The following is a 15,237-nucleotide window of genomic DNA, read 5'->3' as shown; positions in this document are numbered from 1 at the left end:
GGCACCCAGTGACTGCACACTCATCTGTCTGTGATCTGCCCCACGTGTGGCAGAGCCTGTGTGTCGGGGGGAGGCAGTCCTTAGTGTGCTCCTGGGGATGAGGGCATGCATGTGAGGTGGCTGAGGCTGGGCCCGCTGCCCATGTGTGTGCCAGTGTGCACCGTCTGTGTGCTTACACCAGTACTGACAGGCTTCCTTTCTGATTCCCCCAGGGTCTTGCAGGAGAGGGGACCGTCCTGGGCTGGCCTGGACCATGGTGCTGCTCTGGGAGCCTGCAGGAGCCTGGCTTGCACTATGCCTGGCCCTGGCCCTGGGCCCCAGCGTGGCCGCAGCTGCCCCTCGGCAGGACTGCACGGGCGTGGAGTGCCCGCCGCTGGAGAACTGCATTGAGGAGGCGCTGGAGCCGGGTGCCTGCTGCGCCACGTGTGTGCAGCAGGGCTGTGCCTGCGAGGGCTACCAGTACTACGACTGCCTGCAGGGTGGCTTCGTGCACGGTCGCGTGCCTGCCGGTCAGTCCTATTTTGTGGACTTTGGCAGCACTGAATGCTCCTGCCCACCAGGCGGCGGCAAGATCAGCTGCCAGTTCATGCTGTGCCCGGAGCTGCCGCCCAACTGCATCGAGGCTGTAGTGGTGGCTGACAGCTGCCCACAGTGCGGCCAGGTGGGCTGCATCCACGCGGGCCGCAAGTATGCAGCTGGCCACACTGTTCACCTGCCGCCCTGCCGGGCCTGCCACTGCCCTGATGCCGGCGGAGAGCTCATCTGCTACCAGCTCCCCGGTTGCCACGGGAACTTCTCAGATGGCGAGGAGGGTGACCCCGAGCGACACTACGAAGACCCCTACAGCTATGACCAGGAGGTGTCTGAGGTGGAAGCAGCAGCAGCCCTAGGGGGTGAGGTTCAGGCAGGTGCAGTCCAGGCAGGTGCAGGGGGCCCTCCAGCTGCTCTGGGAGGTGGGAGTCAGCCACTTTCCACCATCCAGGCACCCCCCTGGCCAGCTGCCCTCCCCAGGCCCACAGCAGCCGCTGCCCTGGGTCCCCCAGCCCCAGTGCAGGCCAAAGCTAGGAGAGTGACCGAGGACAGTGAGGAAGAAGAAGAGGAGGAAGAGGAGAGAGAGGAAATGGCTGTCACCGAGCAGCTGGCAGCAGGTGGCCACAGGGGGCTGGATGGGCTGCCCACTATAGCCCCAGCTGGACCCAGTCTTCCCATCCGGGAGGAGAGGGCAGAAGCCGGGGCAAGGCCCGAAGAGAACCTCATCCCGGATGCCCAAGCCACGTCCCGCAGCAGTGGGCTGGAGGGTATGACGCCTGCACCGGGCCCGGGCAAGGCCGCTCTCATCCCGACTCAGGCCATGCCTGGCTCTCCCAGGGACCCAGTCAAGCCCAGCCCCCACACCATCCTGTCCACACCACTGCCTGATGCAGTCTGGATCCCACCCACCCGGGAAGTGCCCAGGAAACCGCAGGTTCTGCCCCATTCCCACGTGGAGGAGGACATAGACCCCAACTCTGTCCATTCTGTCCCCAGAAGCAGCCCTGAAGGTAAGACCCTGTCCTGGTTCCTTCAGGGCACTTTGTGTGGAAAGGGCAGCCTCGGGCTCTGGCCACTGCCCCAGGTCTCTGCCTGGGGCTGGGCATGCTGGATCTGTGGGGCCAGGCCTAGGGTGGCCAGCCTAGGCCCTTGATGTGGGCAGGAGGCTGTGAGAATGCACCTTCTCCCAGGCCCAGCTCTTGGGATGGGGTGGGTGGGTGGATGGGAGTGGGGTTCCTGTTGTGGGAGGTGCTGGGCCCTCCAGTAGGGCTGTGGTTGTGGTCAAGGGTCCAGAAGGTACACATCTTCAGAGCTGGGGGCCCTGAGAAGGGTTCCTGCCTCAGCCCGGTAGGCCCCTGCATGCCCTGGCAGGAAATGTGAAGGGCAGTCTCTTCTCAGCTGCCCTGGTGGCTGGCCTGTAACCTAGGAGCCTAGCATGGCCACCTCTGCCAATTTTTCAACAAATGTCAGCCAGAAAGCTGGATTTTATGTGACGTCTTCCCATTTCTAAGTGTCTGCAGCAAATTCTAATCTCATAAGCATGTGTTGTAGAAGGAAGTGAACTCGTGGACAGAGGCAAGGTGGGTGGGCCCAGGGCCGCTGGCCATGTTGGGCCAGTGGAGTTGGTGGGGCCACACCAGTTGTACCCTCACTCCATGGAGGCCCCTCTCCAAGCTGGGCAGGCAGCTTCCTGTCAGTCCTTCCAGCGGCACCGAGTGCTTACAACCATGTACGCTGTTTCACCAGTGAGGCAACTGGGGTTTGCAGTGGTGCTGGAGGCTCAGGTCACACAACCAGTGAGCAGTGGACCTGGAAGGCCCTGGAGCCTGACCGTATATCCTATATCCTCCAAGCCACCGGACACAGAGTTCAACACACTCCATTGGGCACATCAGAGCAGGCAGCCAGGACCAGGGCACCCAGGCTTCAGATGGGGACTGGCCCGAGGCTGTGCAGAGGCTGGTAGGCAGCCCAGGCCTCTTCCTCCCTGTCCATGCCTGCTCCCAGCAGGTCCTCCATAGCCCAGCACAGTCAGACACCCCATTAGAAGACCCCATGGGCTGTGGTGAGGAGGGAAAGGGTCCACTGAGCCTACCTAAGAGCCCTCCTCAAAGGGCTCTGCTGCTAAACAGGGGCCACAGCCCCCACGAGGCTGACCCCTTCGTGCTCACTTTAGCAGCCTTGAACTTCTGCAGGGTATGATTCTGTCACATCAGCTGGGGGGGCTTGCAGATCCAGAAACCTGGTCTAGCTTCCATGGGACCCTGGGGTGATGCTCCTAAGACCCCACCCATGTTTGAAACCCCTGTGGGCCAACACTGGAGAGGAGAGGCTTCAGGAGTCCTCTAGCAAACAGGTTAATCTGGGCAGATAACCCTGTGCTGCCACAGCCTGGGCAATCTGGGGGCTTCACAGACCCATGGACATTGGAAAGGCCCAGTGCTCCCTCAGCCCCACACCTGGAGGGAGCGCCTCAAACACAAATCAGATCATGCCATCCTCTGCCCTATGTGGCTCCCTCCTACCCCTCCCCAGCCTCTTCTCACAACAGTTAGAGCTTCCTTTCAATCAAGTTCAATTCCCTCTGGCTACAGAGCCTTTACACGTGCTGTTTCCCCTGCCTGGAGCACCCCCTTCTCACCACTGCCCACTTACGACCTCATCCTCCACATTGCAGCTCAAGTGGAAGCTCAAGGCTCCCTCCGGGGAGCCTTCCCTGACCCCCAGGAGGAGTCAGATCTCCTGAGTGAGGCTCACCACTTCACTTCTCAGCTCATATCACTGCTCAGAACATCACACCTCTGTGACTGCTGGGGTCTTTATCTCCCCGTCAAAGACCCAAGTTCCCCAAGGGCAGGGTCTCTGCTGGGTTTTGCCCAGCCTGTACATTCAGCATCTGTCTGGCTCCTGTGCACATGCTGGGCACTCAAAAACCACTGTCAGAGGGTGGGCTGGGTGTGGTGGCTCACGCCTGTAATCTCAGCACTTTGAGAGGCCGAGGTGGGTAGATCACCTGAGGTCAGGAGTTCGAGACCAGCCTGGGCAACTTGGTGAAACCCCATCTCTACTAAAAATACAAAATTAGTCTGGCGTCCTGGTGGGCGCCTGCCATCCCAGCTACTTGGGAGGCTGAAGCAGGAGAATCACCACCTGGAAGGCAGAGGTTGCATGAACCAAGATCGTGCCATTGCACTCCAGCCTGGGTGACAAGAGTGAAACTCAAAAACAAAAACAAAAACAAAACAAAAAAAGAAATGACTGTCAGAGGGTGAAGAGCTGAAGAAGGCAGAAGAGAAGCCCGCTTCCACCACTTTCTGCCCTTGTGTCCACAGGCGGTGGCCTGAGCTCCCTGTAGCCCACTCTCCACTCCTGTAAACTAAGAGGACTGTTGTGAGGAGTACGGGGCTCAGTAATCACAGAGTGCTGAGCACGGTGCCTAACAGAGTCCCAGTGTTGAGGGATGTCTGCAGTTGACAGCAGCAGTCATTTGAGTTTTAGCGTTTCCCTGTTAGCCAGAGCATCACGGCATTCAGGTACTCCTGCCCTGCAGAACCTGCTTGTGTAAGGCCCTGAGGAAGGGGCCCCTTTCCTGGGGCCACAGGCTGTGCTGAGGACTTCTGCAGGTCAGGGGCTTTCCCCAGTTGCTCTGGGAACCTCCAACCTCCTGAGAGCCGCCCTGCCCCGGAGTTCCTCCATGTGGTCCTCCACTGTGCCAGCCCTGCAGGAAAAGCCGCCCTCACAGAACCCCTTGAGTGACAACAGACGTCAGACCCCTTCTCCCCAGCCCAGGGAGCTGGGCATGTGGCTTCCATTAGGCCACATCTGGACATGCTCAGAGGCAGGGACGTCCTGGCCGAGGCAGTCTGGATCCCTGGCAGGGCTCCAGCTCAAAGACAGGACCCCCAGCCCAGTCAGGCCTGGGGCACTGGCTGGAAACCCCTTCTCTAGGCCCCAGGGCTGCCATGGCAACGTGGCTGGAGGGGTCACTTCCGGCCCCATTACCTCTCTTTCTGCAGGGCCCAGGGCTGAGCAGGGCAAAGCCACCTCCCCAGCTTCTCCTCACCAAGGGCTCCTCCATCATTCAGATCCCTCAAGGCCTCCCCCAACAACAGCAGCCAGGGGCTCTAAGGCCCAAACCCCACTTAGTCCAGGAGGTTCAGCTGGGCAGCCCGATCCCCCACCTGCTGGGCTTCCATCTCCCACCCCTCCCATGCTGCATACACATGGCTGTGACCAGGGATAAACCTGCCCGTGTGCATCTCTGTAACGCCCTCCTCCCCACTTAGACCCTAAACGAGGGCAAGGTTGCGCCTGCCTTGCTCACTGTCGCACGCAGCCTTGGCTCAGTGAGTGTGCTCTGTGAATATCTGTTGAAGATATCAGCGGGTGGGCTGAGGACAGATGGTGACTAATCATCATCACATTTCTAATTACTCAGCAAGTCCTCAGCCGAGCGTTGAACACGAATTAGCTCATTTAATCCTCAAAGCAGCCGCATGACGCAGGGACTTCCCTGCTGCTTACAGATGGAAAAACTGAGGCACAAAACCATAAGCCACATACTCAAATTCTGTGGTTGTAGAGCCAGAGCCCATGAATTGGTGATGACGAGTGGGCCATGGGTGGGCAGGAGGGTGAGAGATGGGGTGCGGGTGTGGATGTTTATCCGGCCAGACCTGAGCTTCTGGGTCCGCTTTGAAATCATCCTCTGCCACTGGGTCCTTAAACCTTCCATTCCCTGCGCACCAAAAGCTGCAGCTGCCTGTCCCTGCCCTAATTCTGGTCTCTGGGCCTTTGCATGTGCTGGGTCCCCTGCCAGATCAGCAGTCAGACAGATAAGGGGGACTTAGTTGGGGGCCTGTCAGCCAGCAGGCCTCATCAAAGCCCACACCCAAAAATCCATTTGAGAAAGCTCAGGGCAGAGGGGAAAACTGGGGCTCCTGAGAACAAAGCTGCTCTCCAGGATCCCACAGCCCAGACCAGAGAGGCCTTGAGCATTAAGAGGCAGGGTTGGGGGCCAGGGGTGGGGCTGCTTCTATTTCAGAAACCCTGGAAGCTGCACTGCATGCACCATGCTCCTGAGCCTGGCTGCATGCCCTCCCTGGCACACGTGCACTTCATTACATACCCCACCCACAACATGCATGCTCCCCACCTCTCCCATCCCAGCCCGCCACCTCCCGCCTGTGACCTGGTGCTGCTAGCCACACCTCTTGGACTGTGCTCCACTGAGCTTATTGGGAGGATCAAATCACAGAAATAGGAGCCGGGCACCCAGGAGGTGCTTGGCGAGGGCGAGTTCTGTGCCCTGCCCACCGTAAGCAGGTTGGAAGCAGAGTTAGCAGGGGTGGCAGCCGGTGGGCCTGGAGGAGCCCACAGAGACCCCAGTTTCACCCTCATTGCATGTGAATGGACTTTGCACATGATCCATGCCCAGCAAGTGCTGTGGGAGGCCTTGAGAGATGGGAAAATGGGATCCAAGCTGGTTAAGAGCCTTGCCCAAGGCCACAGGTATGGGCAGCAGAATGAGTGGATGGGAACACTGCTGACACTCCAGAGCCCCTCATGCCTCCTCCTTCAGGAAGCCTTCCCAGATATCCCACAGGCATGTCTTCCTCACAGCCCCCAGCCTGTGAACCAAGTCCATATTTGTTCATCTCTGCCTCCCCAGGGATGCCAGGACATGCTCACAGTTGACACCTAATGAAGGTTGTAGAGGACATGATATGGGATTGAACAAGACACAGGCATCCAGCTGTGGGGACAGATCTCTAGAAACCTCAGAAGGGAGACAGGGAGAAAGTAGAGCTGGAGCTGGGTGAGGGGCTGAGCAAAGGCACAAAGATTCAGGAAGGCTTCCCAGAGGAGGTGCTGTCTGAGCTGGCCAGGAACAGGTGTAAGCAAATGCTTGGAACAGAGGGGAGATGGTTCGGGATGCTCAGAGGATGTCAGTAGAACTAGGGTGAGGAGGAATTAGAGAAAGGGTGGTCAGGGGGATCCCCCCGGTTTACTCATTTATCCACCCAATATTTGTAGAACTCCAGCTATGTGCAGAGTCTGCTAGAGGCCCTTGGGCTCTGCAGAGAATATGACAGGTATGGTCCCCACCCTCACCTCACAGTGCTGACATTCTGTTGGGGAAGAAAACAGTAAACAAGTCCATGGGAGTTACCTGCTGTAATGTCAGGTATTGCCAAGAGAAAGCAGGGTGAGGCCGTGTGTGGTGGCTCACACCTGTAATCCCAGCACTTTGGCAGGCCAAGGTGGGTGGATGGATCACCTGAGGTCAGGAGTTCAAAACCAGCCTGGCCAACATGGTGAAACCCCTGTCTCTACTAAAAATACAAAAATTAGCCAGGCGTGGTGGTAGGCACCTGTAATCCCAGCTACTCAGGAGGCTGAGGCAGGAGAATCGCTTGAACCCAGGAGGCAGAGGTTGCAGTGAGCCAAGATTACGCCACCATGCTCCAACCTGGGCGACAGAGCGAGACTCTGTCTCAGAAAAAAAAAAAGAAAAGAAAAAAACTTAAAGCACGGTGAGAGGAAGGGTGGGTGGACACGGGAGTCCTCCCTGGGGCGGTGACCTGAGCGGAGAGCTGAAAGGAGGGGAGGAGCGAGCCACTTGGATACCTGGCAGAGGGAGCAGCGAGTGCAAAGGCCCCAGGGCAGGAAGGTGCCCGGACATGAGGTCAGTGGAGCCGAGATAAGTGGGGGAGAGGAAGGGAGATAGGGGATCTAGGAGGTCACTGGGGCAGGCTGTCCAGGGCCTGTGGCCACCGTGAGGACCTTGGCTTCTACTCTGAGTGAGGTGAGAGCTACAGCAGGGTGTTGAGCAGAGAGGAGTGACACTGGCCAACTTATGTGTTAACGGGATCCCTGGCTAGGAGGAGTGGCAGAGTTGGTACAGGGCCCTCACAAGGAGCTCGCAAAAGGGAACACATCCTCTCTTGTCAACACAGAGACCCAGAGCACAGCTGTGCCTAGAGGCTCTGTCGGAGAGGATGGGAGCAGGTGGCTACCGTGGGTCCACAGAGCTCCGAGGCTGGACAGGTGCCCTGTGTTTGCTGCGGGCCCCTACAGGCCAGCTCCCCAGGTCTCGTTGCCACCAGCCCTGGCTGGCGGCTGGGTTCAGGCCCTCTGCTCAGGGGCATCTGTCAGAAGCAGCAAGTTTCACCCTGTGACAACCTGGAGATACTCCACATGGACGTCCCATTTCATGGAAGAGAAACTCTCATCTTGGGGCTGTGGCGGGGGGCCCCAGTCTCCCAGTGGAGGAGGAGGGCTTGTGGTTCCCATGGGGGACCTAGAGGTACAAGGGGGTCTGGGTGGCTGGTAGCTGGGTGCTCCCTGTGTTTGCCTGCCTGGGCAAAATGCGTGCATTTCACAGCTGGACCTAACCCATCTTGAGGGTCTGGGGCCAAGGCTAGGCCTGTGGTGGGTTTCTTTATTTTAATTTTTGAAACTAACTCTGTGGGTTTACGCAAATAAAACCACTTTATTGAGATATTATTTGCATGCCATAAAGTCCCTCTTTGAGGGAGCAGAATCTAGTGGGTTTTAGTAGATTCGGAGTTGTGCAGACATCCCCAGAATCTAATCTCAGAGCATTGTCATCACTCCAGAAAGACACCCACATCCTGTAGCAGTCACTTTCCATTCCCTCCTTCTCCCAGTCACTGGCAGCCAGGAATTTCCCTTCTGAGTCTATGGATTTGCATATTCTGGATACCCCTGGACTCTATGGGAATCATGCACTATGTGGTTTCTTGTGTGTGACTCTTTCATTTAGCACAATGTTTTCAGGGTCCATTCATGTGGTAGTATGTGTCATTAATTCCTTTTCATGGTTGAATAATGTTGTATGAATATACCACATTTCAATAATCTATTCATCTGTTGATGGACATTGTTCTTCCAACTTTTTGGTATCATGAGTAATGTAGCTATTCATATTCATGTGTAAGTTTTTGTATGGACACATGTTTTCATTCATCTTGGGAACATATCTAGGAGTGGCATTGGTGGGCCACATGGTAACTCTGTGTTTAACCCTTAGAAGAACTACCAGACTGAGGCCGGGTGCGGTGGCTCACGCCTGTAATCCCAGCACTTTGGGAGGCCGAGGCAGGCAGATCGCTTGAGGTCGGGAGTTCAAGACCAGCCTGACCAACCAGGAGAAATCCCGTCTCTACTAAAAATAAAAAATTAGCCGAGCGTGGTGGCACGTGCCTGTAATCCCAGCTACTTGGGAGGCTGAGGCAGGAGAATCGCTTGAACCTAGGAGGCGGAGGTTGCGGCGAGCCACAGTTGCGCTGTTGCACTCCAGCCTGGGCAATGAGAACAAAACTCTGTCTCAAAAAAAAAAAAAAAAAACAAAAAAAACAAAAAGCCAGGCGCAGTGGCTCAAGCCTCTAATCCTAGCACTTTGGGAGGCCGAGGCGGGCGGATCACGAGGTCAGGAGATCGAGACCATCCTGGCTAACATGGTGAAACCCCGTCTCTACTAAAAAAATACAAAGAACTAGCCGAGTGAGGTGGTGGGCACCTGTAGTCCCAGCTACTCGGGAGGCTGAGGCAGGAGAATGGCATGAACCCAGGAGGCGGAACCTGCAGTGAGCTGAGATACGGCCACAGCACTCCAGCCCGGGCCACAGAGCGAGACTCCATCTCAAAAAAAAAAAAAAAAAAAAAAAAAGAACTATCAGACTGTTTTCCAAAGTGACGGCACCATTTTACATTCCCACCAGCAATGCGCAAGGGTTCCAGTTTCTCCACATCCTCACCAATTGTTACAGCCATCCTAGTGTGTATGAAATAGCATCTCATCGTGGTTTAGATTGCAGTTCCCTGATGACTAATGATGCTGAGCATGTGTTCATGAGATTGCTCTAGAAACTTCTAGAATACACAAGCACACATCCCATTAGCCTCAAAGTGATGACATCATCACACTGTCATGTAGTCTCCGGAGAACTCCACTATACACTGTGCTCTGGGGGAGAGTGTATGAAGAAGGTAACCAATGTCCTAATGTTATTACAAACATAATTTTGACCTTATGGATCTCTGAAAGGGTCTTGGAGACCCTATAGGGCCAGGACCACACTTGAGAACCACTCGTCAGTGCAACTACAAGCATGTAGGTGCGTGCACGTATTTTTCACAAGATATAGGATGCACAGCATTCTGTTCTATGCCTTTTTCAAATAACTATGAATATTGGAGCTTTCCCCTATCACTGCATGGAAAGTCCCCTTTCTGTGTTTGATGGCCGCAATGCCCCCACAGCATGCAGACCCCGTCTTTGATTTACCAGTTCCCTTACTGATGGATATTCAGGTTGGTTCCAGTCTTTTGCTCTTAAAAAGCGATGCTGCTGTGAGCATCTCTATAGCATGCCCCACTGTGGAATTGTGAGGTCAATGTGTCTGTGCTTTTTTTCTTTGTATGCTGTTCATTGACACATAACCACTAGAACCTGTCAGAAGCACACAGCTCAAATGAATTTTCACAAGTGAACACACCTGTGGAGCTGACATCACCTCCACAAGTGAACACACCTGTGGAGCTGACCATCCGCTCATGAGACAAGACCAGCCTCTAGGAAGCCTCCTTTGTGCCTCTCCTAGGAAACCACTTTTCTTGACTTATAATGGCAGAGGTTAGTTTTCCTGCTCTTAAACTTTTATAAATGAACAGACTGTGCTGTCACGTGTATCGGCAGGAGGTCTTTTTGATTGTTGCGTAGCGTTCCATTGTAGGGATTGACCCTGCCTAGGTTGTTCCCTGGATGGGGGCATTGGGTTGTTTCCAGTGGAGGCCGTGAGCTTTCTCTGCCAGGGTCCTGGTCCTTATGCCTGTGCGTTTCTGTTGAGAGGTGCTGGGGCTCAGCACTAGGAGATACGGATGTATTTTTATAGCCCTGGTAGATGTTGTTCATTTGTTCGCCCTGGAGGGTGTACTGGATTTTACTTACACCTGCAGTGCATAAGAATGTCCCTTTCCTCATTCTATTCATGCAACAAATATTTATTGAGTGCCTGTCTCACTGTTGCAGGTGTGGGGGAGACAGGGTGAGCAAAACAGACAAGACTGGAGCTGCCACTCATGGGGTGAGGATTCACACAGTCAACAAAATGAACATCTGAAATCTGGCACGTTAGATGGTGAAAGTGCTAAAGAGGAAATTAAGCAGGTTCTGGACTTTGCCAGTCTGAGAGGTGGGGGGCAGCCTCTCCTGGTGGTTTTAGTTTGTGCATAGCTCTCCAACCACCTCGTCTGAGGGTTCCCCAGTGAGTCTCCCTGGTCACACTCCCACCAGCACTGCTGTGGGGTGGCCTTCCTGCCATTCTCACCAAACCAATGTTAGTCTTTCCTCCTTGGACACACCTCAGTCATGGTATAAATGACCCATTGTCACAATAATGCAAGTGAGGCAACCACAGTACCTCCATAGCACACGCAGTGCACATTTATGATTGCTCCCAAGTCCACAGGCCAGTTGGGCAGTCCTGCTCACGTAGCCAGGCGTGGCTGACATCAGCTGGGCCTGAGTGTGTGTCTGTGATCTCCTGGCAGCTGAGCTGGTCCGGGATGGCCTCAGCCAGGATGGCTCATGTCTGTGCCACGTGGTCTCCAGCTGGTTAGCTCTGGTGTGTTCTCATTGTGGGAACAAGAGAAAGATTAGAAACACACAGGTGTTTTAATTTAGGATCTTGAAGCTGGCGAGCATTCCTTCAATTATTAAGATAGTTTGAGATTTTATTACTTCCTGGGAGATATGTGGTGCACCTGGGGGCCACACACACAGGGAAGTCAGGGAGCACAAGGCTGGGGCGGAGGGGGAGGTGCGGGGAGAGGTGTGGGCCCCGGGCACTGGCTTTCATTGGGGTCCAGGGTGGGGAACATGAAAGTCTGGTAGTTGTTGGGCAGTTTAAAGCAAGCAGGCCTGAGATTTGTAAACCAATGTAAAGTCCTTTCCTGGATGGATGTGTTATTTTGGAATCCTGCTGGCCTGGAGGCCAAGTGTGGGTTTGGGGCGAGAGCTCTCTGGGCTGAAGTAGAGGAAAGACAGCAGGAATTTATCATCTAAGGTACATGGCCAGTCAGACATGGAGGCCGAGGCAGTACGCATGTGGTAAACCTCAACACCCACGGGCTCTTGCACCTGGGCTCAGAACTAGCTGGGCCAGTGCTTTTGCCACATTGTGTTGTCAGCCAGTTAGGAGGCCAGCCCAGGGTCAAGGCTCCTGGCCACGAGAGTCACTGCAGAGTCCCGCTGCCATGGTGGGGATTAAGGAGGGGGAGAATGCAGGCGGTCAGTTGAGTGGGTGCCCCATGCCTGAGCACCAAGCCCCAGACCCCGTGCCGGTGCTTTACATGCCTCATCTTATTTAGTTCCCATAGTGACCCTGCAGCAAAGGGATTACAAGTCCCTTCCCACTGTGGTGTCAACCTGTGCCTGGCCACAGCCTAGGGCAAGGAAGTGTTGAGCCCAGCTCTGAACCCAGATCTGTTGATGTAAAAGGCATCTCTGTATTTTCTGCCTGGGTCCTGGCACAGGGCTCCCCAGGTTGGAGGCTGGCTCTAGCCCTCACCAGCTGTGTGACCTCGGGCAAATTGCTTAACTGTCCTGGGCCTCAAGATTTCTCACCCGTAAAAGGGGCTTACTGATGGCTCCCTCCCAGAGCTGTGTTCTCAATGGGAAGAACGCCTGTGGTGGACACCAGGTGCAGGGGAAGCCTGCCACAAAGCGGAGCTCCACTTGTGACTGGCATCCTGGATGCTGTGGTTCCAAGTCCTGAGGCCCTGCTGGGAGGGTGGCGGTCTCTGAGCCCTGGGCTGCATCCTGTTCACGCACCCAGGTCAAGGCAGCAGATGCGGCTTTCCTGAGGCTGAACCATGCCTAGAAGTCCTTGGCCTCCTGAGCCTTCCAGAATCCTGGGGGCCTGAGTGAGCTGGAGTTCAGGATCTGTGCTGCGGGTTTCCCTGCGCGCAGTGTCAGCATCCTCTATCTGCCAGCACCTCCTCTAGGCTAGGCCAGGCTGTGCGCCTCTAGGACCTCTGGCCTGCAGCCTCTGGGGCTTTGAGGGGAAGCTTCTGGTTGAGATCAGAATTGTGTGGGCTGGGGCTCTGGTGGGACCTCCACCCCCTTGTCCACTCCTAGGCCTCCATGCTGGGAAAGTGGGCTTGGGGCCAAGTTGAAGTGAGATTGAGCCTGCTTTGGCCCTCAGAGAGTGAATTCCTGCCTGTGCCTCTCCTGGCTGTGTGACCTCAGGCAAGTGACTCACCCTCTCTGAGCCTCAGTTTCTGCATCTGTACAATGGGGTGGTCCTGTTAAGTCTCAGGATTACTGAGAGGAGCAGGCGGGCTAACGGCAGCCAGCACGGAGTGCTGCTCCCTGCCTCTTCCTGCCAGAAGTTCTGCAGGAACTGGGGTGGCGGGGGAGGGATGAGAAGAGGGCTTTGTGTTTTTGTTTCTTCAGACAGATATAGATGTGTATCTTCTGGTGGCTAGAAGTTGTCCCCTCTGGCAAAAGAGCAGAGGGGCCAGGCCTGGTGGGGTTGGGCAGGGGCTGTTCAGCTGCTGTGTTTGCCACTCCAGCTGCCTACAGATGTGCAGCAGCGTGTTCCTCAGTGGCTGTCTCCCTCCCATGCTGCCCTCTTGTTTCAGCCCCTGCCAACTGCGTCAGCAAACGTGCGAGCTGCGAGACCCCTCCTTCAGCCACACAGCCTGGCTGCGAGGCTGGCTTCCCACAGACAAGGGGAGGGGCACCCTTCTCTACTGAGTCTGCATGTGGGGCCCTCTTGGTCATCCTCACAGGTCACCCTGCATCAGTGGAGCATTTATTATGTGCCAGGCACTGTGTTCATCACTGGACACGTATCAGTCCATTATGCGTCATGACCCCCCGTGAGGGGATGTCATCGTTTTGTCCGTTTTGTAGACAAGGTGACTGAGGCCCAGGCAGGTTAAGTGAATTGTCCAAGTTTCCTGAAACCAGTGAAGTAGATGTTTGCAAACCCCTGACTTGGCCCTCTGCACCAGGCACTTCCACCTCCTGCCTGCTGCCTCCCTGAGTTTGCCTGGCTGCCCAGCATGAGCAGGCATTTCCCTGTTGTGGGCAGACTGAGGCTTCAGGACTCTCTGGATGGCTGGCCCTCGAGGGGCAAAGGTGAGCCCAGGGCAAGCTGGCAGGCCTCAGGCTCTGCACTCACCCCCCACCTCCAACCCCTCAGGCTTCTCCCTGGTATCTGCCTGGTCAAAGTCTAGGCCGGTAGACCTGGTGGGGCTGTGGTTTCAAGTATAGTCAAGGACCATATAAGGACGTTTTGGTCAGTGATGGACCCCATATATGACGCTGGGATTAGCAGGTAGGCAAGCCTGCTCAGCACAGAGGGCCCAGAACCTGGGAGCGGGGGAGGGAGGGAGTAAAAGGCTTTCTCTCCTGCTTCCAGCCCCGCCCTCTCACCTGCCCCCCTCACCCTTTGGGTGCCAGGGATTCAGTGGGAACCACAAAGGTGAAGACCCTTAGGGATGAGGGTCCCTGCTGTCACTCCAGCAGCTGGCCTTTAGAATGCATATGATGGAGAAGCAGCACTAGAAGTCTGGGAGTGAAACAGCTTGTGGGAAAGTAGGGGCCGTGGGGACACAAGGGCAGTCACTCCTGCTATTGCCCTGGGGCTGTGGAGGCCCGGGATGGCCCGAAATTTTGGATTTTCTGCAAGAAGCCTGGGATCTGGAACTTCATATGACAGCTCCCAATTTGTAAGTATTAGCAATTCGTTCACATATATTTAAAGCACCCAGAAAGTACGCTACAGGCACCTGCTTGCTGCCGTAACTTGGACTCTCCCTCTGCCGCCCCTCATGACACCATGAGGATGACACAGAGGCCCAGGACTGGGTGAGGAGCCGCAAGCTCCGCATAATGACATTTCCATCAATGATGTGCTCCATATGTGATGGTCCCATACAATTATGGTGAAGCTGAAGGAGCTGAAAAATGCCTTTTGCCTAGTGACAGCGTAGCCATTATTCGTGTTTGTGGTGATGCTGGTATAAACAAACCTACTGAACTGCCAACAGTATAAAAGCCTAGCACATGGGCTGGGCGTGGTGGCTTATGCCTGTAACCCCAGCACTTTGGTGTGTTATTTGGCTTTCTACTTATTTAAAAAATAGTTAACTATAAAACAGCCTCTGGCAGGTCCTTTGGGAGGTATCCAGGAGAAGGCATTGTTATCATAGGAGATGACAGCTCCATGCATGTTACTGCCCCTTAAGACTTCCCAGTGGGATAGGATGTGGAGGTGGAAGGCAGTGATATTGATGATCCTGACCCTGTGTAGGCCTAGGCTAGTTTGTGTGTTTATGTTTTAGTTTCTTTTTTCGAGATAGATTCTCGCTCTTGTTGCCTAGGCTGGAGTGCAGTGGTGTGATCTCGGCTCACTGCAACCTCCATCTCCCGGGTTCAAGCAATTCTTCTACCTCTGCCTCCTGAGTAGCTGGGATTACAGGTGCCCACCACCACGCCAGGCTAATTTTTGTATTTTTAGTAGAGACAGGGTTATACCATGTTGGTCAGGCTGGTCTCGAACTCCTGACCTCGTGATCTGCCTGCCTCGGCCTCCCAAAGGGTTGGGATTACAGGCATGAGCCACCACGCCTGGCCTATGTCTTAGTTTTTTTTTTTTTTTTTTTTTG

The 15,237-nt window shown here is 55.2% G+C and overlaps 1 protein-coding gene across 1 annotated transcript in view; it reads left to right on the top strand.

Moving 5' to 3' along the window:
* The window catches only part of FBLN2 (fibulin 2), a 90,657-nt gene that overhangs the window by 24,203 nt on the left and 51,217 nt on the right, over positions 1-15,237 (top strand). The window contains exon 2 of the mRNA XM_023196208.2: positions 213-1,541. Within this exon, the coding sequence (XP_023051976.2) occupies positions 254-1,541 (1,288 nt within the window). The 5' untranslated portion in view covers positions 213-253. The remainder of the gene's footprint in view (positions 1-212; positions 1,542-15,237) is intronic.

This window comes from Piliocolobus tephrosceles, chromosome 2 (assembly GCF_002776525.5).
Source record: "Piliocolobus tephrosceles isolate RC106 chromosome 2, ASM277652v3, whole genome shotgun sequence".
NCBI lineage: Eukaryota > Metazoa > Chordata > Mammalia > Primates > Cercopithecidae > Piliocolobus > Piliocolobus tephrosceles.
Note: the sequence above shows the minus strand (reverse complement) of the source record. Positions and strands in the feature narration are given on the sequence as shown.